Genomic DNA, 27,108 nt, shown 5'->3' with positions numbered 1-27,108 from the left:
TGTCATTTTTAGTTATAATTTAAGTTAAACCTTCATTCCTGGAGGAAATAAATCTGCAAATATCTGAAAATAGCAAGTGGAAGAGGAATTAGAGCCAAAAGCCCTTCTGATTATTCTATGTGACGACCATGGTGTCTCACTGCTGGATCAATCAATCTCTTACCTTGGCATACGGTGCCATTCTCCACAGGTTCGTAGCCAGCTTTACACATGCAGCGCCCAATGGGCACCATCCACTCTCCGTCTCCATTACAGTACAGTTTGATTGGTACATCCACCTCCTCGGCATTGGCAACACAACTCCCCCGGGCCACCACCAGCGATGTGCTCTCTGCTCCAGAAAGAGTCTTCTGGAAAATTGCCCCATTCTTGATTACCCGTGGGCACATTCGATAGAAGACCCTGACTGCAATCAGGGACATGCACCCACCATAATCCTGAAATGCCAGGTAAAAGCCATTCTTCGACACTGGCCCAAAACTACGGACCTCTGTGTTTATCTTCATCACTCTCCCTCCCAGATCCACCTGGGAAAAGCTTTCATCTGCTGCAATCGTATCAACTTTCATCCAAGGATTCTCCATCCAGTATGGAGTTATCTTGGTTGCTGAGTCTGTATTAGATTCATAATAGTAGAGGTTAAAGGTCTCCTTACAAGAGCCAGGGACATTGGGAATACTGCTGCAATCCCGGACAGAAAACTTCATCTCCACATGAATACGCTGAGCCCCCTTCCGCTTGATGTACTTGGTACGGAGCCAGTTGTTCTGACTGGCTTCAAACACATTGCACACCTGGTATGTCCTTATCGTGTTCATAGTCTCATCGTATCCACTGACCTCCTCCCACTGCAACAGAACCACAGACACAATTAACAGTTGCACAATGTAATTTGATGATTATTTTGGAACACATTCATTTAGAACATAGAACATAGAAAAAATGCAGCACAAACAGGCCCTTTGGCCCACAAGTTGCGCCGGTCATGTCCCTACCTACCTAGGCTTATATATAGGCTTACCTATAACCCTCAATCCTATTAAGTCCCATGTACTCATCCAGAAGTCTCTTAAAAGACCCTATCGAGTTTGCCTCCACCACCACGGACGGCAGCCGATTCCACTCACCCACCACCCTCTGAGTGAAAAACTTACTCCTGACATCTCCTCTGTACCTACTCCCCAGCACCTTAAACCTGTGTCCTCTCGTAGCAGCCCTGGGAAAAAGCCTCCGAGAATTCACCTGATCTACACCTCTCGACATCTTGTATACCTCTATCAGGTCACCTCTCATCCTTCGTCTCTCCAAGGAGAAAATTTAGATGACTCTTGTTTCAAGCTCAAAATCAGGCTGCAGCCACACAAATGCCAATAACAGCTCCCCATGCAGTTCCTTCTCCTCGGAATCCTGACCTTTACCAAATGATGCCAGTTACAAAGTGATGAGATATTCCTGCAGTTAACGATATGCAGATGGAGGCCATTAACTGGGGAGTAACTATGGCTATTGAACTGGAGATGCACAATGTGTGCCTCTGTCTTTCACCACCTGGCAATCGGATTTGTGACATCCACCATCAACAAGACAATGATGAATAAAGTAAAATGGTCAACAAAGCTGTTTGAATTTGCAAGCACAGATTATGAATATCTCATTGGTTGAACTCTGGTGAAAGGGCAGTTAGAATAATGTTTTGTTCTGAAACCTTTTCTGAGCCTGCTTGGCTGTCTCTGTCATTCCCATTCCAAGGATACTGTTGAAAATGATAAACATTTTAAGAGATTTAATTAGAGTACAGACATTGGTAGAGTGTTGAACAAATACTTCACATCCGTCTTCAACCAATGAGGATGAAGGTATGGAACTCAGGAAGAGAGACTGCGAGGTTCTTGAGCAAATTGACACAGGGAAGGACAAGGTATTGGAGTTGTGGGCAGACTTAAAAGTGGACATATCTACAGGTCTGGATGAGTTGTGTCCCAGTCTGCTGCGGCAGGCAAGGGAGGGAGGAGATTGCAGGAGCTCTGACCCAAATTTTTAATTTCTCTCTGGCCACGGGGGAGGTCACACAGTAAGAGTTTTAACAACACCAGGTTAAAGTCCAACAGGCTTATTTGGTAGCAAATGCCATTAGCTTTCGGAGCGCTGCTCCTTCGTCAGATGGAGTGGATATCTGCTCTCAAACAGGGCATACAGAGACACAAAATCAAGTTACAGAATACTGATTAGAATGCAAATCTCTACAGCCAACCAGGTCTTAAGGATACAGACAATGTGAGTGGAGGGAGCATTAAGCACAGGTTAAAGAGATGTGTATTGTCTCCGACAGGACAGCCAGTGAGATTCTGCAAGAGGGACCAGGTTAACTGTGCCAGGGTACTGGAGAACAGCTAAAGTGGTTCTGCTACTTAAGAAGGGTTCAAGCATTGCAGAGAAAACCAGGCAACTACAGACCAGTGAGTCTCACGTCAGTGGTAGAGAAACTATTGGAGAAAATTCTGAAGGAGAAAATCTATCTTCACTTGTAAAGGCAAGGCTTGATCAGGCATAGTCAGCATGGCTTCGTCAGAGGGAGGTAAATGCACATGGGATACAGGATGATTTGATAAGGTGGATTCAAAATTGGCTCAGTTGATGCTACCAAATAAACCTGTTGGACTTTAACCTGGTGTTGTTAAACTTCTTACTGTATTTACCCCAGTCCAACGCCGGCATCTCCACATCAGTTGAAGGAGACAGAGGGTGATGACAGAAGGCTGCGTTGGTGACAGGAAGCCAGTGTCCAGTGGCGTACCACAGAGATCTGTGCTGGGTCCCTATTATTCGTCATTTATAAAAATGACATTGATCACATTTTGGGGGGGGGGGGGGGGGGGGGGGGGCGTGGCTACACGACGCTATAGACAGGATGGTCAAATAGGCAGACAAGTGACAGATGGAAGTTAACCCTGAAAAGTGTGAGGTGATACAGTTTGAATGAGTAATTTAACAAGGAAGTGCTCAATGAATGGTAGGAAACTAGTAAGTTCTGTGGAACAAAGAGACCTTGGCATGTTTGGCCACAGATCTCTGAAAGTGGAAGGACATTTTAGTAGAGTGGTGGAAAAGGCAAATGGACTTTATCAATCAAGGCATAGATTACAAAAACAATGAAGTCATGTTGGTGTTGCATAGAACTTTGTTGAGTCCACAGCTAGAGTAGTGTGTGTAGTTCTGGTCGTCACATTATAGGAAGGATGTGATTGCACTGGAGAGAGTGCAGAGGAGATTCACCAGGATGCTGCCTGGGATGGAATATTTAGGTTCTGAAGAGAGGCTGGATAGGCTTGGGTTGTTTTCATTAGAACAGAGAAGACTGAGGGGAACCTGATTATGAGGGGCAGGGTGGATAGAGAGCAGCAGTTGAAGGGTCAGTCATGAAGGGACACAAGGTGAGGGGCAGGAGGATCTATATTCTCTGCAATTTAGAAGAATGAGGTGATCGAACTGAAACATACAAAATTCTGAAGGTGGATGCTGAGAGGTTGGTTCCGCTGGGAATCTAAATTCGTGGGACACAGTCTCAGGATAAGGGGCGGTTCATATACGATACAGATAAGGAGAAATGAGTTCACGCAAAGGGTTGTGAATTTTTGGATTTCTCTACCCCAAAGAGAATGCTCCTTTATCGAATATATAGAACATAGAACATAGAAAAAATACAGCACAAACAGGCCCTTCGGCCCACAAGTTGCGCCGGTCATGTCCCTACCTACCTAGGCTTATATATAGCTTACCTATAACCCTCAATCTTATTAAGTCCCATGTACTCATCCAGAAGTCTCTTAAAAGACCCTATCGAGTTTGCCTCCACCACGACTGATGGCAGCCGATTCCACTCACCCACCACCCTCTGAGTGAAAAACTTACCCCTGACATCTCCTCTGTACCTACTCCCCAGCACCTTAAACCTGTGTCCTGTTGTAGCAGCCATTTGTAAGGCTGGGATAGACAGCTTCTTGATGTCTCAGGAAATTAAGGAATATGGGGAGTGGGTGGGAGACTGGAATTGAAGTCCAAGACCCGCCATGACGGTATTGAATGGGTTCGATCCGCTGAGTGGTCTACCCCTCCTCCTATTTCTTACGTTCTTGCTACTTTATTCTAACTCAAGCAAACCCCCTCATTTATGCAACTTACATCTGTTTAATGCTTCTATATGGTGGTGGCGAGCCCTCTACTCATTTAGTTTTAGCTCTTCCCAACCTGACTAGTGAACCTCCCTTGAGAACATTCACCTCAGTTGTCAGTTCAGTGCTTCCAGTGCTGAGTGCTGGTTTGAGAGTGGTGCCCAGCCCACAGACTGCAGCACTGCCTGTCTCTTCCTGATAGCCACCCACCTGCTATCCTGACCTCTCACTATCTGTGGGGTGACCACCGTCTGGAACAAATGATCCAGAAAACTCTCATCCTGCCGGATGCTCCGCAGTGACTCCAGCTGCCCCTCAAGCTCGGAAATGCTGAGCTGGAGTTGAAATAGCTGGAGACATTTCCTATAATGAGGGGACACAAGTGCAAGGTCACCCAGATGTATGAAATATCCTGACATGTTCCCACATGGTGCAGGAATTGGATATGGAGAAAGGACATAATAAAGTCAAGAAGCAGATCAGCCATAATTTGGCACATTCCAGGGGCTGAATTACAAAATAGCGTCAGCACCTTTGACAGAGTTCTCCAATTTGTCCCACTTTGCTTCTCTTTCCCCATAGCTGCATCAATTCCCTTTTAAAAGTTACTATTGATTCTGCTTCTATCATCCTTTCAGATCCTAATAACTTGTGGTGTAAAAAAATTACTCTTCATCTTCCCTTTCAGACGCAGCATGGATTCATGAGGGGAAAGTCGTGCTTGACGAACATGTTGGATTTTTATGAAGATGTGACTAGGGCGGTTGATGGAGGAGAACCGGTGGATGCGGTGTTTTTGGATTTCCAAAAGGCGTTTGATAAGGTGCCCCATAAAAGGCTGCTGAAGAAGATTAGGGCACACGGAGTTGGGGGTAGTGTGTTAAAATGGATTGGGGACTGGCTATCCGACAGGAAGCAAAGAGTCGGAATAAATGGGTGTTTTTCCGGTTGGAGGAAGGTAACTAGTGGCGTGCCGCAGGGATCGGTACTCGGGCCGCAACTGTTTACCATTTATATAGATGATCTGGAGGAGGGGACGGAGTGTAGGGTAACGAAGTTTGCAGACGACACAAAGATAAGTGGAAAAGTGAATCGTGTGGAGGACGGAGAAGATCTGCAGAGAGATTTGGACAGGCTGAGTGAGTGGGCGAGGATATGGCAAATGGAGTATAACGTTGAGAAATGCGAGGTTATACACTTTGGAGGAAATAATAACAAATGGGATTACTATCTCAATGGAAACAAATTAAAACATGCTACCGTGCAAAGGGACCTGGGGGTCCTTGTGCATGAGACGCAAAAGCCCAGTCTGCAGGTACAACAGGTGATCAAGAAGGCAAATGGGATGTTGGCCTATATTGCGAAGGGGATAGAATATAAAAGCAGGGATGTCTTGATGCACCTGTACAGGGCATTGGTGAGGCCGCAGCTGGAATACTGTGTGCAGTATTGGTCCCCTTATATGAGGAAGGATATATTGGCATTGGAGGGAGTGCAGAGAAGGTTCACCAGGTTGATACCGGAGATGAGGGGTTTGGATTATGAGGAGAGGCTGAGGAGATTGGGTTTGTACTCGTTGGAGTTTAGAAGGATGAGGGGGGATCTTATGGAGACTGATAAGATAATGCGGGGGCTGGATAGGGTGGAGGCGGAGAGATTCTTTCCACTTAGTAAGGAAGTTAAAACTAGAGGACACAGCCTCAAAATAAAGGGGGGTCGGTTTAAGACAGAGTTGAGGAGGAACTTCTTCTCCCAGAGGGTGGTGAATCTCTGGAATTCTCTGCCCACTGAGGTGGTGGAGGCTACTTCGCTGAATATGTTTAAAGCGCGGATGGATGGATTCCTGATCGGTAAGGGAATTAAGGGTTATGGGGATCAGGCGGGTAAGTGGTACTGATCCACGTCAGATCAGCCATGATCTTATTGAATGGCGGGGCAGGCTCGAGGGGCTAGATGGCCTACTCCTGCTCCTATTTCTTATGTTCTTATGTTCTTTCCTTTGGTTACCAGTTACCTTCAATCTGACTCCTTTGGTTACTCACCCTCCCTCCACTTGAAACAATTCTGACTGTCTAAGTCCACCATAATTCTGAAAACTCTCTTCATCACCCCTTAACCTTCTCTGCTCTGAGAACAGAAAAACAAAATAAGCAAATGTGAAGTTCACACAGTGAGTGGTTGGGGTCTGGAATGCTCTGCCTGCAAGTGTGGTGAAGGCAGGTTCAATGGAGGCATTCAAAAGGGAATGAGATGATCATTTGAATAGAAACAGTATGCAGAGCTATGGGGAAAAGGCAGGAAAATGGCACCAAGTCATGATGCTTGTTTGAAGGGCCGATGCAGATGCGATGGACCAAATGGTCTCTTTCTGCATGGTAACAATTCTCTTCTCCAGTCTCTTTGTATATATAACTGAAGTCACTCAGCCGTGGTACCATTTATCTGCACCCTCTCCAAGGTTTTGGCATCCTTCCCGAACTGGACACAGTTCTGCAATTAAGGCCAATCGGTGATTTATAAAGTTTGTTGCTTTTGCACTCGATGCCTCTATTACTAAAGTCCAGGATTGGCTAATTCTTGATCTATTTCATCTGGAAGAAAGTATCAGTGTGAAGGAACACCAGCAAGTAGACAGCACCGAATGTGTATACAATATCATTAACAATTTAGCATTGGGATTGAAGGAAAGTATTTAGATATATTGAAGAAAAGACGGAAGGAATAACACCAGGAAAGAGTCAGGGCATTATTAATCACTCAGAACATGGGACTTCCAAATTGGGGCAAAACTGGGGCAGAGGTCTGGATGGCATCAATAAAAACTGTCATAAATCTTCTTGGATGGTCCATTAGGATCAAGGATTAGCCTTTTGTGATTCATGCACTAACACATCCAGATCCCTCTATATTTCAGAGCTATAGAGTCATAGAGGTTTACAGCATGGAAACAGGCTCTTTGGCCCAACTTGTCCATGCTGCCCTTTTTTTAAACCCCGAAGCTAGTCCCAATTGCCCGCGCTTGGTCCATATCCCTCTATATCCATCTTACCCATGTAACTGTCCAAATGCTTTTTTAAAAACAAAATTGTACCTGCCTCTACTACGACCTCTGGCAGCTTGTTCCAGACACTCACCACCCTCTGTGTGAAAAAATTGCCCCTCTGGACACTTTTGTATCTCTCCCCTCTCACCTTAAACCTATGCCCTCTAGTTTTAGACTCCCCTATCTTTGGGAAAATATATTGACTATCTGGCTGATCTGTGCCCCTCATTATTTTATAGACCTCTATAAGATCACCCCTCAGCCTTCTACGCTCCAGAGAAAAAAGCCCCAGTCTATCCAGCTCTCCTTATAACTCAAACCCTCAAGTCCCGGTCGCATCCTAGAAAATCTGTTTTGCACACTTTCTCGTCTAATAATATCCTTTCTATAATAGGGTGAGCAGAACTGGACACAGTATTCCAAGTGTGGCCTTATCAATGTCTTGTACAAGTTCAACAAGATGTCCTAACTCCTGTATTCAATGTTCTGACCAACGAAACCAAGCATGCTGAATGACTTCTTCACCACTCTATCCACTTGTGACTCCACTTTCAAGGAGCTATGAACATGTACCCCGAGATCTCTTTGTTCTGTCACTCTCCCCAATGCCCTACCATTAACTGAGTAAGTCCTGCCCTGGTACAATCTACCAAAATGCATCACCTTGCATTTATCCAAATTAAACTCCATCTACCATTCGTCAGCCCACTGGCCCAATTGATCAAGATCCCGTTGCAATCCTAGATAACTTTCTTCACTGTCCACTATGCCACCAATCTTGGTGTCATCTGCAAACTTACTAACCATGCCTCCTATATTCTCATCCAAATCATTAATATAAATGATAACTAACGGTGGACCCAGCACTGATCCCTGAGGCTGGTCACAGGCTTCCAGTTTGGACTATCTGTAATCCCCACAGCTTGCCTGGACTTGCAGAGTCTCACTGGCTGTCCTGTCTGGAGACAATACACATCTCTTTGACCTGTCTTGGTGCTCTCTCCACTCACATTGTTTGTACCTTTAAGACTTGATTAGCTGTAAGTATTCGCATTCCAACCATTATTCTGTAAATTGAGTTTGTGTCTTTATATGCCCTGTTTGTGGACAGAATTCCCACTCACCTGACGAAGGAGCAGCGCTCCGAAAGCTTGTGGCTTTTGCTACCAAATAAACCTGTTGGACTTTAACCTGGTGTTGTTAAACTTCTTACTGTGTTTACCTTGGCGCAGATGAGCACTGATGGCGGGGAATGTCCGCTCCATGGTTCAGCATGTGCACTTCATGCCTCAGCGTGGGAGCTCCATGCTGCAGGATTTTAATGCATGGTGCAGGCACTGGTGGTAATGCAGAGAAAGAAACCCTACAGTGCAGGAGGAGGCCATTCAATCATTGGGGTCTGCACCAACAACAATCCCACCTATGCCCTATCCCTGTAACCCCACATATTTACTCCGCTAATCCCTCTAACGTACGCATCCTGAACTGGAGGAGCACCAATATCCTGGCTGGGAGGTTTGCTAGTGTGGTTCAGGCGGGATTAAACTAGTGTGGCAAGGGGGTGGGAAGCAGAAGAGTAGGCCAGCAAGTGTAGAGACTCGGGATGAGCATGGGACCAAGGCCAGGCTAGCTAAGAGGAAGATCAGGCTGGGGGAGGTCGAACTCAGTGGGCCTGGAGTTCTGGAATGCATCTGCTTCAATGCAAGGAGTATAACAGGAAAGGCAGATGAACTTAGAGCCTTGATTCATACGCGGAACTTGGATGTGGTTGCAAGAACAGAGACTTAATTAAAGAGGGACAGGACTGGCAGTTAAATGTTCCAGGATATAGGTGTTTTAGGCGAGACAGAGGGGAAGGCAAAAGAAGTGGGGGAGTTGTTGCAATACTGGTGAGGGAACATATTGCAGCTGTACAGAGGGAGGGCACATTGGAAGAATCATGTAACGAAACACTGTGGGCAGAGCTCAGGCACAGGAACAGGGGCAGTTACTATGATGGGATTGTACTACAGGCCTCCAAACAGCCCACGGGAAGTTGGAGGATGGATATGTAAGCAGATTTTGGACAGTGTAAAAATAACAGGGTTGTTGTAGTGGGAGACTTTAATTTTCCTCGCATTGAACAAAGAACAAAGAAAATAACAGCACAGGAACAGGTCCTTCGGCCCTCCAAGCCTGCACCGACCATGCTGCCCGACTGAACTAAAACTCCTACCCTTCTGGGGACCATATCCCTCTATTCCCATCCTATTCCTGTACTTGTCAAGACGCACCGTCAAAGTCACTACCGTATCCGCTTCCACTACCACCCCCGGCAACGAGTTCCAGGCACCCACTACTCTCTGTGTAAAAAAACTGCCTCGTATATCTCCTTTAAACCTTGCCCCTCGCACCTTAAACCCATGTCCCCTAATAATTGACTCTTCCACCCTGGGAAAAAGCTTCTGATTATCCACTCTGTCCATGCCTCTCATAATCTTGTAGACTTCTATCAGGTCACCCCTCAACCTCCATCGCTCCAGTGAGAACCAACCAAGTTTCTCCAACCTCTCCTCATAGCTAATGCCCTCCATACCAGGGCAACATCCTGGTAAATCTTTTCTGTACCCTCTCCAAAGCCTCCACATCCTTCTGGTAGTGTGGCGACCAGAATTGAACACTATATTCCAAGTGCGGCCGAACTAAGGTTCTATAAAGCTGCAACATGACTTGCCAATTTTTAAACTCAATACCAGGACCGATGAAGGCAAGCATGCCGTATGCCTTCTTGACTACCTTCTCCACCTGCATTGCCACTTTCAGTGACCTGTGTACCTGTACACCCAGATCCCTTTGCCTATCAATACTCTTAAGGGTTCTGCCATTTATGGTATTTTTCCTATCTGTATTAGACCTTCCAAAATGCATTACCTCACATTTGTCCGGATTAAACTCCATCTGCCATCTCTCTGCCCAAGTCTCCAACTGATCTATATCCTGCTGTATTCTCTGATGGTCCTCATTGCTCTCCACAAATGCACCAACCTTTGTGTCGTCCGCAAACTTACTAATCAATCCAGTTACATTTTCCTCCAAATCATTTATATATATTACAAAAAGCAAAAGTCCCAGCATTGATCCCTGAGGAACACCACTTGTCACAGCCCTCCATTCAGAAACGCACCCTTCCACTGCTACCCTCTGTCTTCTTTGACCGAGCCAGTTTTGTATCCACCTTGCCAGTTCACCTCTGATCCCATGCAACTTCACCTTCTGCACCAGTCTGCCATGAGGGACCTTGTCAAAGGCCTTACTGAAGTCCATGTAGACAACATCCACTGCCCTACCCTCATCAATCATCTTCGTCACTTCTCAAAAAACTCGATCAAGTTCATGGGACACGACCTCCCCTTCACAAAACCATGTTGCCTCTCACTAATACGTCCACTTATTTCCAAGTGGGAATAAATCCTGTCTCGAAGAATCCTCTCCAATAATTTCCCTGCCACTGGTGTAAGGCTGACCGGCCTGTAATTACCTGAATTATTCTTGCTACCCTTCTTGAACAAAGTGAAGTGGGAAAAATCATAAAGATGGGTACCTGACACATAAAATGGTTACCTGAGAAAGAGACATTAAGCAGGCACTGACTTTAAGCACAGACAGCTTCTTGAAATTAAAACATGCAATACAGACAGTTATTTAAAGTTAAACATGCAGGGAACAAATACTGCAGGAAGCCAGTAAGAGCTTGAGGCACTTTAAAGATAAGGACAGACCTAGGACAATAAGGTCTGATAAAGAGATTAGCCATGAATGGGAACGGGAATACATAAATGCAGCAAAACCAATTACTGTAGGTATAGACCGAAACTAAGTCATTGATAGTCACTGAAAGAGGAAATGTATCCATTCTATGAAACAATGCAATGTTAAATGCCAATGTCTGTATATGTCTGGCTGTAACGATGTGTTAAACTATCGATCCTACGCAACTATAACGATGTGTTAAATGGCTAATGTCCGGACTATCCATTGTCTGAAAACTATAAAAATGAACCACTCCTATTGTATTATTGAGAAGGTAGCTGCCAGCGTACTGCGGAGTGCCAATGCTTTCTCCCTCGAAGCTTCGTGTCCAAAATAAAGCTGTATTGTTGAACCTCCAGTCTGACTCTGGTGGTAATTTTCCCACAACAAAAGGAACAACATTGGCTATTCTCCAATCCTCTGGGACCTCCCCTGTAGCCAGTGAGGATACAAAGATTTCTCTCAAGGCCCCAGCAATTTCCTCCCTTGCCTCTCTTAGTATTCTGGGGTATATCCCATCAGGCCCTGGGGACTTGCCTACCTTAATGTTTCTCAAGAACCCCAATACCTTTTTGATCTCAACATGACTCAAACTATCTACACATCCTTTCCCAGACTCATCATCCATCAAGTCCTTCTCTTTGGTGAATACTGACGCAAAGTACTCATTTAATACCTCGCCCATTTCCTCTGGCTCCACGCACAGATTCCCTCCCTTGTCCTTGAGTGGGCCAACCCTCTCCCTGGCGACCCTTTTGCTATTTTATATACGTATGAAAAGCCTTGGGAGTTACCTTAATCCTGCTGGCCAATGCTTTTTTGTGACCCCAGTTAGCCCTCCTTACTCCTTGCTTAAGTTTCTTTCTACTTTCCTTATATTCCACACTTGCTTCATGTGTTTCCAGCCTCCTAGCTTTGACAAATGCTTCCTTTTTCTCTTTGACTAGGCTCACAATATCTCTCATTGTCCAAGGTTCCCAAAACTTGCCATACTTATCGTTCATCCTTACAGGAACGTGCCGGTCCTGAATCCCTATCAACTTACACTTGAAAGCCTCCCACATGCCAGATGTTGATTTGCCCTCAAACATCTGCTCCCAATCTACATTCTTCAGTTCCTGCCTAATATTGTTGTAATTAGCCTTCCCCCAATTTAGCACCTTAACTTGAGGACTATACTTATCTTTACCCATCAGTACCTTAAAGCTTACTGAATTGTGGTCACTGTTCCCCAACTGCTCCCCTACTGAAACATCGACCACCTGACCAGGCTCATTCCCCAATACCAGGTCTAGTATGGCCACTTCCTTAGTTGCACTATCTACATACTGTTTCAGGAAGCCCTCCTGGAGGCTCCTTACAAACTCTGCTCCATCCACGCCCCTAGCACTAAGTGAGTCCCAGTCAATATAGGGGAAATTAACATCTCCCACCACAACAACCCTGTTACTTTAACACCTTGCCAAAATCTGCCTACATATCTGTTCCTCAATCTCCCATTGGCAGTTGGGTGGCCTATAGTAAACCCCCAACATTGTGACTAAACCTTTCCTATTCCTGAGCTCTACCCATATTGCCTCGCTATATGAGCCCTCTGAGGTGTCCTCCCGCAGTACAGCTGTGATATTCTCCTTAACCAGTAGCGCAAGTCCCCCACCCCTTTTACATCCCCCTCTATCCCGCCTGAAACATCTGTATCCTGGAATGTTAAGCTGCCAATCCTGTCCTTCCCTTAACCAAGTCTCTGTAATGGCAACAACATCGTAGTTCTTCGTACTAATCCATGCTCTAAGTTCATCTGCCTTACCTGTTACACTTCTCGCATTGAAACAAATGCACTTCAGTCCACCAGACCCCCTCTGATTAGCTATCCCAGCCTGCCTGCTGTTTCTCTGAGTCTTACTGGCCTTACTCTCTGGTTCCCCTTCAGTTAATTCTCCTTTGCTTTGGGTCCCACCCCCCTGCCAAACTAGTTTAAATCCTCCCGTGTGATACTAGCAAACCTCCCGGCCAGAATATTTGTGCCCCTCCAGTTTAGATGCAACCCGTCCTTCTTGTACAGGTCCCACCTGCTCTGGAAGAGACCCCAATGGTCCAGATATCTGAAACCCTCCCTTCTACACCAGCTGTTTAGCCACGTGTTGAGCTGCACTATCTTCCTATTCCTAGCCTCACTGGCACGTGGCACAGGGATTACAACCCGAGAGGTCCTGGAAATTGACTGGAAATCCCTTCGGGCCAGGGGTCCGGATGGTGACAAATTTGTTCAGTATATCCAGGAAGGGGTTTGGAACAATATGTTGATAGTCCGACTAGAGAGAAGGCTATACTGGACCTGGTACTAGGGAATGAGCCCAGCCAGGTTATCAAAGTTACAGTGGGGGAACATGTGGTGAACAGTGACCACAAGTCCGTAAGCTTTCGGATACTCATGGAAAAGGGTGAGTGTTGTCCTCAGGTTAAGGTGCTAAATTGGGGGAAGGCCAACTACAACTGGATTAGGCAGGATTTGGAGGCTGTTGTTTGGGAGAGGCTGTTTGAGGGTAAATCCACATCTGGCATGTGGGAGTCTTTTAAGGAGCAGTTGATCAGAGTGCAGGACAGGCATGTGCCTGTGAAAAGAAAGGGCAGGAAAGGCAGGATTCAGGAACCGTGGATGACCAGGGAATTTGTGAGTCTAGTCAAATCGAGAAAGGATGCATACATGAGGTCTAGACAACTAAAAACAAATGAAGCACTTGAAGAATACAGGGAAAGTAGAAAAGAACTCAAACAGGGAGTTAGGAGGGCAAAAAGGGGTCATGTAATGTCCTTGGCAGGCAGGATTAAGGCATTTTATACATATATTAGGAACAAGAGGGTAGCTAGAGAAAAAGTTGGTCCACTCTGACAAAGGAGGGAAATTATGTGTAGAACCAAAGGAACTAAGTGAGATCCTTAATGAGTACTTTGTATTAGTATTCACAAAGGAGAGGGACATGTTGATTGATGGTGTCTCGGAGGGCAATATAAACCCTCTAGAGCAAGTCATCCTTACAAGGGAGGAAGCGTCAGTGTACTAAAAAGGTAGACAAATCCCCAGGGCCAGATGGCATCAATCCCAGGTCACTGAGGGATACAAGAGAGGAAATTGCTGGGCCTCTATTGCTGGACGACACGGTGGCGCAGTGGTTAGCACTATTGCCTCACAGTGCCAGGAACTTGGTTTCAATTCCCAGCTTGGGTCACTGTCTGTGTGGAGTTTGCACGTTCTCCCCATGTCTGTGTGGGTTTCCTCCGGGTGCTCTGGTTTCCTCCCACAGTCCAAAGATGCGTGGGTAAAGTTAATTGAACATGTTAAATTGCCCCCTTGTGTCAGGGGGATTATCAGGGTAAATATGTGGAGTACAGAGGATAGCACCTGGGTATGATTGTTGTCGGTGCAGGCTTGATGGGCCAAATGGCCTCCTTCTGCACTGTAGTGATTCTATGATTCTCGAACAGAAATCTTTGTTTCTTCATTGACCACAGGTGAGGTCCCAGAGGATTGGGGGACAGCCAATGTTATCTTGTCATTTATGAAGGGTAGCAAGGATAACCTGAGTAATTATAGGCCAGTGAGCTTGACAGCAGAGTTAGTGAAATTGTTGGAGAAGATTTTTAGGGATAGGATCGATACACATTTGGAACTGAATAGTCTTATTAGTGACAGACAGCATGGTTTGTATGAGGGTAGTCATGTCTCACTAATTTTATTGAGTTTTTGAGGAGGTGACAAAAATTATTGACAAGGGAAGGGCCATGGATGTTGTTTACATGGACTTTAGTAAAGCATTTGACAAGGTCCTTCATGGCAGGCTGGTGCAAAAGGTTAAATCACATGGGATCAAGTGTGAACTAGCCAGATGGATTCAAAAGACTATTTCCTCGGGTGGATGGAGCTATTACAAGGGGGCATAACTATAGAGTTCGTGGTGGGAGATATAGGAAGGATATCAGAGGTAGGTTCTTTATGCAGAGAGTGGTTGGGGTGTGGAATGGACTGCCTGCAGTGCTAGTGGAGTCAGACACTTTTGGAACATTTAAGTGGTTATTGGATAGGCATATGGAGCACACCAGGATGATAGGGAGTGGGATAGCTTGAGCTTGGTTTCAGATAAAGCTCGGCACAACATCGTGGGCCGAAGGGCCTGTTCTGTGCTGTACTGTTCTATGTTCTAAAACTGGCTTGGCCATAGAAGACAGAGGGTAGCAGTGGAACAGTGTTTTTCTGAATGGAGCTCTGTAACTAGTGGTGCTCTGCAAGGATCAGTGCTGGGACCTCTGTTGTTTGTAATATATATAAATGACTTGGAAGAAAACATAGCTGGTCTGATTAGCAAGTTTGCGGATGATACTAAGATTGGTGGAGTTACACAAAGTGATGAAGATTGTCAGAGAATACAGCAGGATATAGAAAGACTGGAAAATTGAGCGGAGAAATGGCGGATGGAATTTAATCCGGACAAATGCAAGGTGATGCATTTCGGTAGATCCAATTCAGGTGGGAGGTATAAGATAAATGGCAAAACCATCAGCAGTATAGACACACAGAGAGATCTTGGAGCACAGGTCCACAGATCCTTAAAAGTGGCAGCACAGGTGGAAAAGGTGGTGAAGAAAGCATATGGCATACTTGCCTTCATCGGACAGGGCCTTGAGTATGAAAGTTGCCAAATTATGTTACAGTTATATAAAACATTGGTTAGGCCACATTTGGAATACTGTGTCCAATTCGGGTCACCACACTACCAGAATGAGAGGCTTTGGAGAGAGTACAGAAAAGTTTACCAGGATGTTGCCTGGTATTAGCTATGAGGAGAGATTGAATAAAATGGGATTGTTCTCCCTGGAAAGAGGGGGGCTGACAGGCGATCTGATAGAAGTTTATAAAATTATGAGGGGCATAGATAGGGTGAACATTTGGAAGCTATTTCCTAGGGCAGAAATGACAATTATAAGGAGGCACAAGTTCAAGGTAAGGGGGGAAAGGTTTAGTAGAAATGTGCGGTGAAAGGTTTTTTTACAGAGGGTGGTGGGGACCTGGAATGCACTGCCAAGCGAGGTGGTTGGGGCAGACACATTAGTGACATTTAAGACTTACCTGGATAAACACATGAACAAACGGGGAATAGGGGGATACAGGCAGTTGGTGTAGATAGGATAACGTGATCGGCGCAAGTTTGGTGGGCCGAAGAGCCTGTTCCTGTGCTGTATGGTTCTTTGTTGACTCCCGCCAAGGCCATCTCAAGCAACAGGATGTGCCAGTCAGTCATCCTCAGCTGTGGATCCTGGGGAGACACCTACACATAGCAGGAGGGTCAAGGCAGGTCCTATAATCCAACAAAAATCATGCCAATTTACTCTCCATGGATGCTGTTGGCTCTTTCTTCACACCATTTTTGAAGGTTTGAAATGCCTATTCCGCCAGTCCACTTGACGACGGGCGATAAGGTGCAGTCTGGACATGTCAGATATCATTGAAGAGCATGATGTTCTGGAAATTACTGCCAGTGAAGGCTGTGCCGTTATCAAAAACCAGGACTTCCAGTATTCTGTGTGTGCTGAAGCTTTGGACCAATTTTGCGAACATAGCCTGAGTAGCCATGGAGCCCATGTGGTGCACCTCCAAACACTTGGAGAGTATGTCCACCATGATTAAAAACATAGAACCCACAAAAGGACCTGCAAAGTCCACATGTGCACACACCCATGGGCTGCCAGGCCACTCCCATGAGTGTAGGGAGGCTGAGGGAGGGTGTTTTTGATTTTTCTGGCACAGGTCACATTGCTTTACCCAGTCTGTGTTGTCGGAATCAAGACTGGGCCACCAGACGTAACTCCGAGCCAGCATCTTCATTTCAGACACTCTTGGGTGGCCATTTGTCATACTGTTAATATTGGATGTTGCCATGATGGCAATTAATCAGGACTCCCAAAGAATGATCACATCCTCAACACTAAGTTCAGATTTCTTAATAAGTTGGGGTTTCATCTCTTCGGGCCGCATGAAATCATGTGCCTAATTTTGTTTAAGGTTGGATCTTCTTGAGTCCAGGCTTTAACATCCAAAGCTATGGGCCAAATGCTGGTAAATGGGGCGAAGTAGGTAGGGGAGGTGTTTCTCACGTGTCAATGCAGACTCAATGGATTGAAGGGCCTCTTCTGCACTGTCTGATTCTGTGATGTGGCCTTTGTGGTCATCATAACAAAAAGGTCCCAAAATCCAGGGAATCGGGAATATTAAAGTCCCAAGAAGAATGTAACGTCAAGGAACAAAGAACATGAATCTGGGAAAATGGTTCTGTTGAGTGAAGTTAAGAGAGGCTCCAGGTTAAAAAAGAAAAGCTGCAGAAGGCAAACAGAAAAGGTTGCGAGAAGCCAAGGATTCAAGGTGACTGGGAGGTTGGTAACTCCGTACACTGTGTCTGCAAAGCAGTGGTGTTCTGATGACTTGAGTTGACTATCTGAGAGATTGCATATAAGACAAAGCTTGAATTAATATGCCTCCAGGGCAGAGGAATACCAGAAGTAGAGGTTGAAACCTTGGAGGTGGATTCTTGATGCAGACATCTAGGAGAAAGCATCGTTTGGGATAAGTTTCCAAGGTGACTTTTTCAAGAGTAGAGATTGGAAATCATTATGTGCAAGATAGAGTTCCAGAGAGACTAGTTGGCTCACAGTGTGACAAGCATCTGGGGAAATTGATGAGAAATCCATAGAAGATGTTGTGGGTACATCTGCCACTTGGTTTCAGAGTCTGGAGTGTCTGACCACATTTCACCTATAGATTTACATGGACTTTGTAGTTATTGAGAACACGGAGTATAAGATAGATTTTGTAACTTGTAATATCTATACGAGTCAGTTTATACCTGTAAAGGTATGAACGGGATGAAGAAGTGTATTATCGTTCAGCTTTTCTTCCTTAATAAATGTTTTATTCTTTTTTTTCCAAGTACATTAGCTGACTCCTGTGACTCTGTTGAGCAGCTGCCTGCCATGTATCTGAATAAAAAATAAAAATTAGGATCTATCAAGCCGGTTTCCACTCTGAGATCTGACTTAGTCACTCTGGCTGTGGCCTAACCAATGTTTTATATAGTTCCAGCTAAATTCCCTATTCCTAAACTCTATGTCTTAGAACATAGAACATAGAACAGTACAGCACAGTACAGGCCCTTCGGCCCTCGATGTTGTGCCGAGCTTTGTCCGAAACCAAGATCAAGCTATCCCACTCCCTATCATTCTGGTGTGCTCCATGTGCCTATCCAATAACTGCTTGAAAGTTCCTAAAGTGTCCGACTCCACTATCACAGCAGGCAGTCCATTCCACACCCCAACCACTCTCTGAGTAAAGAACCTACCTCGGACATCCCTCCTATATCTCCCACCATGAACCTTATATTAAGCCCCCCAGTAACAGCTACATTCATCCGAGGAAATAGTCTCTGAATGTCCACTCTATCTATCCCCCTTATCATCTTATAAACCTCTATTAAGTCGCCTCTCATCCTTCTCCGCTCTAAAGAGAAAAGCCCGAGCTCCCTCAACCTTTCCTCATAAGACCTACCCTCCAAACCAGGCAGCATCCTGGTAAATCTCCTCTGCACTCTCTCCAATGCTTTCACATCCTTCTTATAGTGAGGTGACCAGAACTGCACACAATATTCCAAATGTGGTCTCACCAAGGTCCTGTACAGTTGCAGCATCACCCCACGGCTCTTAAACTCAAACCCCCTGTCAATAAACGCTAACACACTATAGGCCTTCTTCACGGCTCTATCCACTTGAGTGGCAACCTTCAGAGATCTGTGGATATGAACCCCAAGATCTCTCTGTTCCTCCACATTCCTCAGAACCCTGCCGTTGACCCTGTAATCCAGATTCAAATTTGTCCCACCAAAATGAATCACCTCGCACTTATCAGGGTTAAACTCCATCTGCCATTTTTCAGCCCAGCTCTGCATCCTATCAATGTATCTTTGCAGCCTACAACAGCCCTCCACCTCATCCACTACTCCACCAATCTTGGTGTCATCAGCAAATTTACTGACACTCCCTTCAGCCCCCTCCTCCAAGTCATTGATAAAAATCACAAATAGCAGAGGACCCTGTGGTACACCGCTGGTAACTGGTCTCCAGTCTGAAAATTTTCCATCCACCACCACCCTCTGTCTTCTATGAGATAGCCAATTCCTTATCCAATCGGCCAAATTTCCCTCTATCCCACACCTCCTTACTTTCTTCATGAGCCGACCATGGGGAACCTTATCAAACGCCTTACTAAAATCCTTGTATACGACATCAACTGCTCTACCTTCATCTACACACTTAGTTACCTCCTCAAAGAATTCAATCAAATTTGTGAGGCAAGACTTACCCTTCACGAATCCGTGTTGACTATCCCGGATTAAGCTGCATCTTTCCAAATGGTCATAAATCCTATCCCTCAGGACCTTTTCCATTAACCTACTGACCACCGAAGTAAGACTAACCGGCCTATAATTACCAGGTTCATTCCTATTTCCTTTCTTGAACAGAGGAACAACATTCGCCACTCTCCAGTCCTCTGGCACTATCCCCGTGGTCATCAATATGATCATAGTTAACCATGCACTTTCAGTATCCCACTCCCACTTTCTCTCCATGATCCCTTTAGCCACAAGTGCCACGTCCAGCTCCCTCGTGAACATATCTAACAAACTGGCCCCAACAGCTTTCTGTGGTAGAGAATTCCACAGGGTCACGACTCTCTGAGTGAAGAAGTTCTTCCTTTTCCTGAATGGCTTACCCTTTAATCTTAGACTGTGACCCCTAGTTCTGCACTTCCCTAACATCGGGAATATTCTTCCTGCATCTAGCCTGTCCTGTCCCATCAGGATTTTATATGTTTCTATGAGATCCCTCTCATTCTTCTAAATTCCAGTGAGTACAAGCCCAGTCGATCCAGTCTCTCTTAACGTCAGTCCCACCATTCCAGGAATCAGTATATCCAGGGATCACTGGATTTGTTGGTCCCTCCCTTTTCCTTTAATGGAACACGTTGGCCCTGTACTCTCCCTATTTCCTCCTGGAATGTGTCTCACTGTTCTGTCACAGATTTATCTAAAGTTCTGCTCCCAATCCACTCTGGTCAAATAATATTTAATCTTATTAAAATCAGCCTCCCCCAATTTAGAACTTTGATTTCAGGCCCATCCTTGTCCTTTTCCATAATGATTTTTAATCTAACGGAGTTATAATCGCAGTCTGCACAATGCTTCCCCCACTGATACTTCAACCACTTGCCCAGCTTTGTTACCGAAAAGTAAATCCAGGACCCTAATCCTAACCCTCTTGTAGGACCTTCTGCAGACTGGCTTAGAAAGTTATCCTGGCCGCATTTTAAGAATTTTGTTTTCTCTAAACCTTTCACACTTTGACTTCCCTGGTTAATGTTGGGGAAGTTGAAAATCCCCATTATCACTACCCTATTATTTATACACTTCTCTGAAATTTGCCTGGATATCTGATCTTCTATTTCTCTCAGCCTGGTAGGGGGCCTATAGAACACTCCCGGCAATGTGATTACTCCTTTTTGGTTTTTAAGTTCTACCCATATGGCTTCATTTGAAGAGCCTTCTAAGATGTCATCCCTCCTTATTGTTGTAATTGCCAATCCTGCCCCTCTCTCAACAATGTCTCAATGACAGCAATGACAACACACCCTCATGGTTTGATTTGTGCCTCAACTCATCTGCCTTGTTCGTCAGACTCCTTTCATTAAAATAAATACCAGCCAACCGTGCCAAACTCCCTTGTGCCTTATCTGGCCTTTAATCTCTATGCTTTCCTGACTCGCTTGCTGCCTCTTCTAATTTTGGCTGCGTTTATCCTCCTGCTGATCCTTCTCTCAGGATCCCACTCCCCTCCCCAACAACATGAGCAACCCTCCCTGCAAGGACGCTGGTCCCATTTTGGATCAGTTGCAACCCGTCTGCCTTGTACAGACTGTCCCCAAGACCAGTCCCAATGCCCCAGAAACCCAGTATCCCAGAAATCTAAAGCCCTCCTTCCAGCAACATTGCTCCATCCACGCATTCATCTGGATTATCCTTCTATTTCTATCACAGATTCTGGTCATTTTTTATCATAGAACCCCTACAGTGCAGAAGGAGGCCTTTCAGCCCATTGAGTCTGCATTGACTCTCTGACAGACCGTTTCGCCTAAGCCCGCTCCCCCGCCCTATCCCTTTAACCCCACACATTTACCATTTGGACACTAAGGGGTAATTTAGCATGGCCAATCCACCTAACCTGCACATCTTTGGACTGCGGGAGGAAACCGGAGCACCCGGAGAAAACTCCACACAGGCAGTGACCCAAGCCAGGAATCAAACCCGGGTCCCTGGCACTGTCAGGCAGCAGTGCACCGTCCCGCCGAGATTAAACTCACTAGCACGTGGCACTGAAAGTAATCCAGAGGTTACTACCTTCTGGGTCCAGGTTTTTAATCTACTTCCTAGCTCCCTAAACTCTGTTTGCAGAGCCTCATCCCATTTTCAAGCTAGATTGTTTGTACCAATATGTACCATGATCTCTGTCTGTTCGCCCTCCCCCTTCAGAATGCCCTGCAGCCGTTCAGCGACACCCCTGACCCTGAATCCAGGGAGGCAACATAGCATCCTGGAGTCTCTTTTGCGGCCACAGAAATGCCTGTTTGTTCCTCTTACAATTGAATCACCTACCACTAGAGCCCTGCTGATTTTCCTCCTCTTGCACAACAGACCCACCCATGGCACCATGAAGTTGTCAGTCACTGCTTTCACTAGCCATCATCTCCCCCAACAGTATCCAGAATGGTATCTTATCCAGTAGTGACATCAGCTGGGTTCGTAACAATGGCTACTTTACTCTCATATTCTACTTTTTAAAATCTTTTTAACAATGTTTTGGTGGCACTCTGCTTAGCTCTAAAACACTCCTAAGCCTCAGACTCACAAGGTGGCGCTGTTATGCGAATTAGTAGCCTATAAAGTCAATAGAAAAGAGGGACGTGACTAAAACAAAACAAAAATAGAATTATTCAACTCATCTGCCTTCTTCATCAGACTCCTTGATTAAAATAAATACCATCCAATCTTAGTGAAGCCCAACCCTTGTTCCAATTTTGGAAAGCTCTTTCAGAAAAAAGGTATATCTGCCACTTTCTTCCTTAATTTGGCTTTCTCCTGTTTATTATGTTTCACTTACAGTGGCAATGCCAATTTTTAAAATTCAGCTACAGATTGGGTGCCACTGGTTGGGCCCAGCATTTATTACCCATCCCAAATTGCCCTCCATTTCAGAGGATATTTGAGAATCAACCACATTTCTGTAGACCAGACCAGGTTTCCCTTCACTAAAGGACATTAGTGAACCACATGGGTTTATATGACAATCAACAATGGTTTCATAATTATCATTACTAACATTCAAAAGTAGTTTTGTAATGAAGTCGCCTTCATTTTGTTAGGGCTAAAGCTTGGTTGCTGGATCACTCTCACACACACACAAACACATGCGCGCACACTCACAAACACGTGCACATACATACATGCGTGCACACACACGCAAACAGTGAACTTGCACATACCAGTGGAAGAGAGACTACGCCAGTGGAAGAGAGACTGCAGCCGGAATGAGATTCAGCCAGAGTGAGGGTATTGGAAAATTGAAGCTGAGTGGCAATTCGATGCTGAGGGGAAAGAGGTGTTCATCTTCGGGAGGAGCGGAGAGGCAGATCTGCAAGGGAGACTTGAGGGCAAGTGAAAAGTAGAAAGAAATTGAACTGCAACATCACAGCCAGCAGGTAAGTGATTGGCTGATGACTGGTAAATAGTTTTTTTCTTTTTTTTTCTCCTGGCATTGTAGTTGTTGTAAGTAAACTTAAGGGTTAAGTCATGGCAGGAGATGCCAGAGTTGTGTCATGCTCCTCTTGTGCAATGTGGGAATTCAGGGACCCTTCTGGTGTCCCTGGCTCTTTCATGTGCAAGAAATGTGTGCAACTGCAGCTCCTGTTAGACCACTTGATGGCGCTGGAGCTGCGGATGATTTCACTTTGGAAATCAGCAATGCTGAGGAAGTCGTGGATAGCACATTCAGTGAGTTAATCACACCGCAGATAAAAATTACTTTGGGAGATAGGGAATGGGTGACCACCAGATGGAGGAAGAGTAGGAAGGCAGTGCAGGGGTCCCCTGCAGTCATCTCCCTCCGATATAGATATAGTTTTGGATATGTTGGGGGAGATGATTCACCCGGGGAAGGTGGCAGCAGCCAGGTTCATGGCATAGTCGCTGGCTCTGCTGCACAGGAGGGCAGGATAAAGAGTGGCTGAGCTATAGTGATAGGGTAAGGAGAATAGACAGACATTTCTGCAGACACAAATGAGATTCGAGGATGGTACTTTGTCTCCCTGGTGCAAGAGTCAAGGATGTCTTGGAACGGCTGCAGGGCATTCTGGAGGGGGAGGATGAACTGCTAGCTGTCGTGTGTTGGTCCTCCAGAAGGAACTCTTCAGTTGTAGACAATGAAATAAAACAAAACTTACTCCAACTTATAAATCAAAGAAAAAGGTTTACTAAAGAAACTTCATTACTCCAACACTTGAGGCCTCACCCTGGGCCATTCCAAGCTCCCCAAAATTCCCAACAGATTCTTATTTATACTGAGACAGCTGGTTAGCTGACCACCACATTATTTTGTCATTGGTTCCATAGTTTACTGGGTCAGCTGACCCTTAGAGCTTGTTACCACTGGTCACACTACAAGAGAGTGGTTAGCACTGCTGCTTCACAGCTCCAGGGACCTGGGTTCGATTCCCGGCTTGCCCCTTAGTGTCCTGGGATGCGTAGATTAGAGGGATTAGCGGGTAAAATATGTAGGGATATGGGGGTAGGGCCTGGGTGGGATTGTGGTCGGTGCAGACTCGATGGGCCGAATGGCCTCTTTCTGTACTGTAGGGTTTTTATGATTTCTATGATTTCTATGATATCCAATGTTATCATTAGGTACATTCTAACATCGTGATGCATGTAGGTACTAACAATATAGGTAAAAATTAGATGAGGTCCTGCAAGCTGAATTTAGGGAGTTAGGAGTTAAACTAAAAAGTAGGACCTCAAAGGTAGTAATCTTAGGATTGCTACCAGTGCCATGTGCTAGTCAGAGTAGGAACATCAGGATAGTTAAGATGAATATGTGGCTTGAGGGATGGTGCAAAAGGGAGGGATTCAAATTCCTGAGACACTGGAACTGGTTCTGGGGGAGGTGGGACCAATATAAATTGGACAGTCTGCATCTGGGCAGGACTGGAACCAATGTTCTAAAGGGAGTGCTTGCTAGTGCTGTTGGGGAGGGTTTAAACTAATGTGGCAGGGGGATGGGAACCAATGCAGGAAGTCAGAGGGAAGTAAAGCAGGGACCGAGTCAAAAGGCAGTAAGTGGAAAAGTGGAAGACAGAGAAACCAAAGACAAAAATCAAAAAGGGCCGTAGTACAGAGTACAGAGACTGTGGAGAACTCAGTGATTGAGTCCAGTAAGGCTAAGAGAAATAAAACACAGGGAGAGTGTACAAAACATAAAGGAAAGATGGTCTGAGGTGTGTTTGCTTTAATGCAAGGTAAGGCGCTCGAACTGAAAGCTTGGATTACTACATGGAACAACGATAGCAATTATGGAGACTTGGATGAAAGAAGGGCAGGACTGGCAGCTTACCATTCCAGGATTTAGATGCTTCAGGCGAGATAGAGAGGGTTACAAAAGAGGTGGGGGTGTTGCTTTACTGATGAGGGAGAATGTCACAGCTATACAGAGGGAGGTCACCTTGGTGGGATCATGCAGTGAGGCCATATGGGCAGAATTCAGGAACAGGAGCAGTGCAATCACACTGTTGGGGTTGTACAATAGACCTCCCAACAGCCAGTGTGAAGTGGAGGAACTGATATCTCAGCAGATTATAGGAAGATGTAAGAACAACAGGGTTGTTATGATGGGTGATTTTAACTTCCCTAACATACACTAGGTTTCCTTTAGTGCCAGGGGCTTGGATGGGGCAGAGTTTGTTCAGAGTGTCCAAGAGTGCTTCTTGAGGCAATTTGTGGATAGTCCAACTCGGGAAGGGGCTGTCTTAGACCTGGTTCTGGGAAACGAGTCCAGAGAGGTGATTGATGTCTCAGTGGGTGACCATTTTGGGAACAGTGAGCACAATTCTGTTTCAAAATACTTGTGGAAAAGGCTAGAAGTAGTCCCAAGTGAAATTAGTAAACTGGGGGAAGGCTAACAACAACAGTATTAGGCAGGAGCTAGGGAATGTAGACTGGGGCGGCTGTTTGAGGGTAAATCCACATCCGGTATGTGGGAGTCTTTTAAAAGTCAGTTGTTAATAATTCAGGACAAGTATGTCCCTGTAAAAATGAAAGATAAAGATGGCGAGATTCGGGAACTCTGGATGACAAGAGAGATTGTGAGCTTAGTGAAAAAGAAGAAGGAGGCATGCATATATTTCAGGAAATGGAAAACAGATAAGGCTCCTGAGGAACACAAAGAGAGCAGGAAAGAGCTTAAACAGGGACTTAGGAGGGCTAAAAGGGGCCATGAAATGTCCTTGGCAGGCAGGATTAAGGAGAATCCCAAGGCTTTGTATGCATATATAAGGAAGAGGGTAGCTAAGGAAAGCTCCACTCAAGGACAGTGGAGGGAATTTGTGTGTGGAGCCAGATGAGTTAGGTGAGGTCCTTAACAAGTACTTTGCATCAGTATTCACAAAGGAGAAGGATGTGGTGGATGTGGAGTGTAGAAAGGAGGATGTTGACATTCTAGGAGATAAAAAGGGAAGAGGCATGGGAGGTTTTGAAAAACATTAAAGTGGACAAGTCCCCAGAGCCAGATCGGGTCTATCCCAGAATACTGAGAGAAGCAAGGGAAGACATCGTGGCCAAAATCTTAGTATCTTCTTTAGCCACTTGCAAGGTACCAGATGATTAGAGAGTAGCTAACATTGTTCCTCTGTTTAAGAAGGACAGAAGAGACAATCTAGGAAATTACAGGCCTATGAGCCTTACAGCAGTGGTGGGGAAATTATTGGAGAAGAGTCTTAGGGACAGGAACAGTGGCACAGTGGTAAATACTGCTGCCTCACAGCGCCAGGGTTTGATTTCTGCCTTGGGTCACTGTCTGTGTGGATTTTGCACATTCTCCCAGTGTCTGCGTGGGTTTCCTCCCACGCTCCAAAGATGTGCGGGTTAGGTTGATTGGCCAGACTAAATTGCCCTTTAGTCTCAGGGGGTTGGTAGGGTAAATAAGAAGGGTTATGGCTTCGGGTCTGGGTGAGATTGTGGTCAGTGCAGACTCGATGGGCTAAATGGCCTCCTTCTGCATTGTCAGGATTCTATGATTCTATGAGGATGTACTTACATCTGGAAGAGAATAGGCTTATTAGTGATAGGCAGCATGGTTTTGTGAAAGGGGAGTCATTTCTCACAAACTTGATTGAGTTCTTTGAGGAAGTGATAAGAAAAATTGACCAGGGCAGGGCAGTGGATGTTGTGTGCATGGACTTTAAGAAAGCCTTCAATAAGGTTCCTCATGGCAGGCTGATACAGAAGGTGAAGTCATATGGGATCTGAGGTGAGCTGGTAGGATGGATACAAAACTGGCTTGGGCATAGAAAGCAGAGAGTAGCAGTGGAAGGGTACTTTTCTAACTGGAGGTCTGTGACAAGCAGTGTTCCACAAGGATCAGTGCTGGGGCCTCTGTTGTTTGTAATATATATATAAATTATTTGGAGGAAAATGTAGATGGTTTGATTAGTAAATTTGCAGATGATACAAAAATTGGGGGGGGGTAGCAGAGGAGGATTGTCAGAGGATATAAATCGGCTGGAACCCTGGGTCGAAAGATGGCAGATAGAATTTAACCCGGACAAATGTGAGGTAATGCGATTTGGAAGGTTTACTGCAGAACGAGGTCTACAGTAAAATGGTAGAGCCCTTAGAAATATAGAGGGATCTAGGCGTGCAGATCCACAGTCCCTGAAAGTGGCAACCCAGGTGGACAAGGTGGTCA

General features: G+C 45.4%; 1 protein-coding gene across 1 annotated transcript in view; it reads right to left on the bottom strand.

Annotated features, from left to right (window-relative positions):
• The window catches only part of LOC144509694 (ephrin type-B receptor 2), a 1,012,102-nt gene that overhangs the window by 899,517 nt on the left and 85,477 nt on the right, over positions 1–27,108 (bottom strand). The window contains exon 4 of the mRNA XM_078238477.1: positions 164–848. Within this exon, the coding sequence (XP_078094603.1) occupies positions 164–848 (685 nt within the window). The remainder of the gene's footprint in view (positions 1–163; positions 849–27,108) is intronic.

Source organism: Mustelus asterias, chromosome 22 (assembly GCF_964213995.1).
Source record: "Mustelus asterias chromosome 22, sMusAst1.hap1.1, whole genome shotgun sequence".
Lineage (NCBI taxonomy): Eukaryota > Metazoa > Chordata > Chondrichthyes > Carcharhiniformes > Triakidae > Mustelus > Mustelus asterias.
The sequence above is the reverse complement of the archived record's forward strand: the minus strand, read 5'-3'. Positions and strand labels throughout refer to the sequence as shown.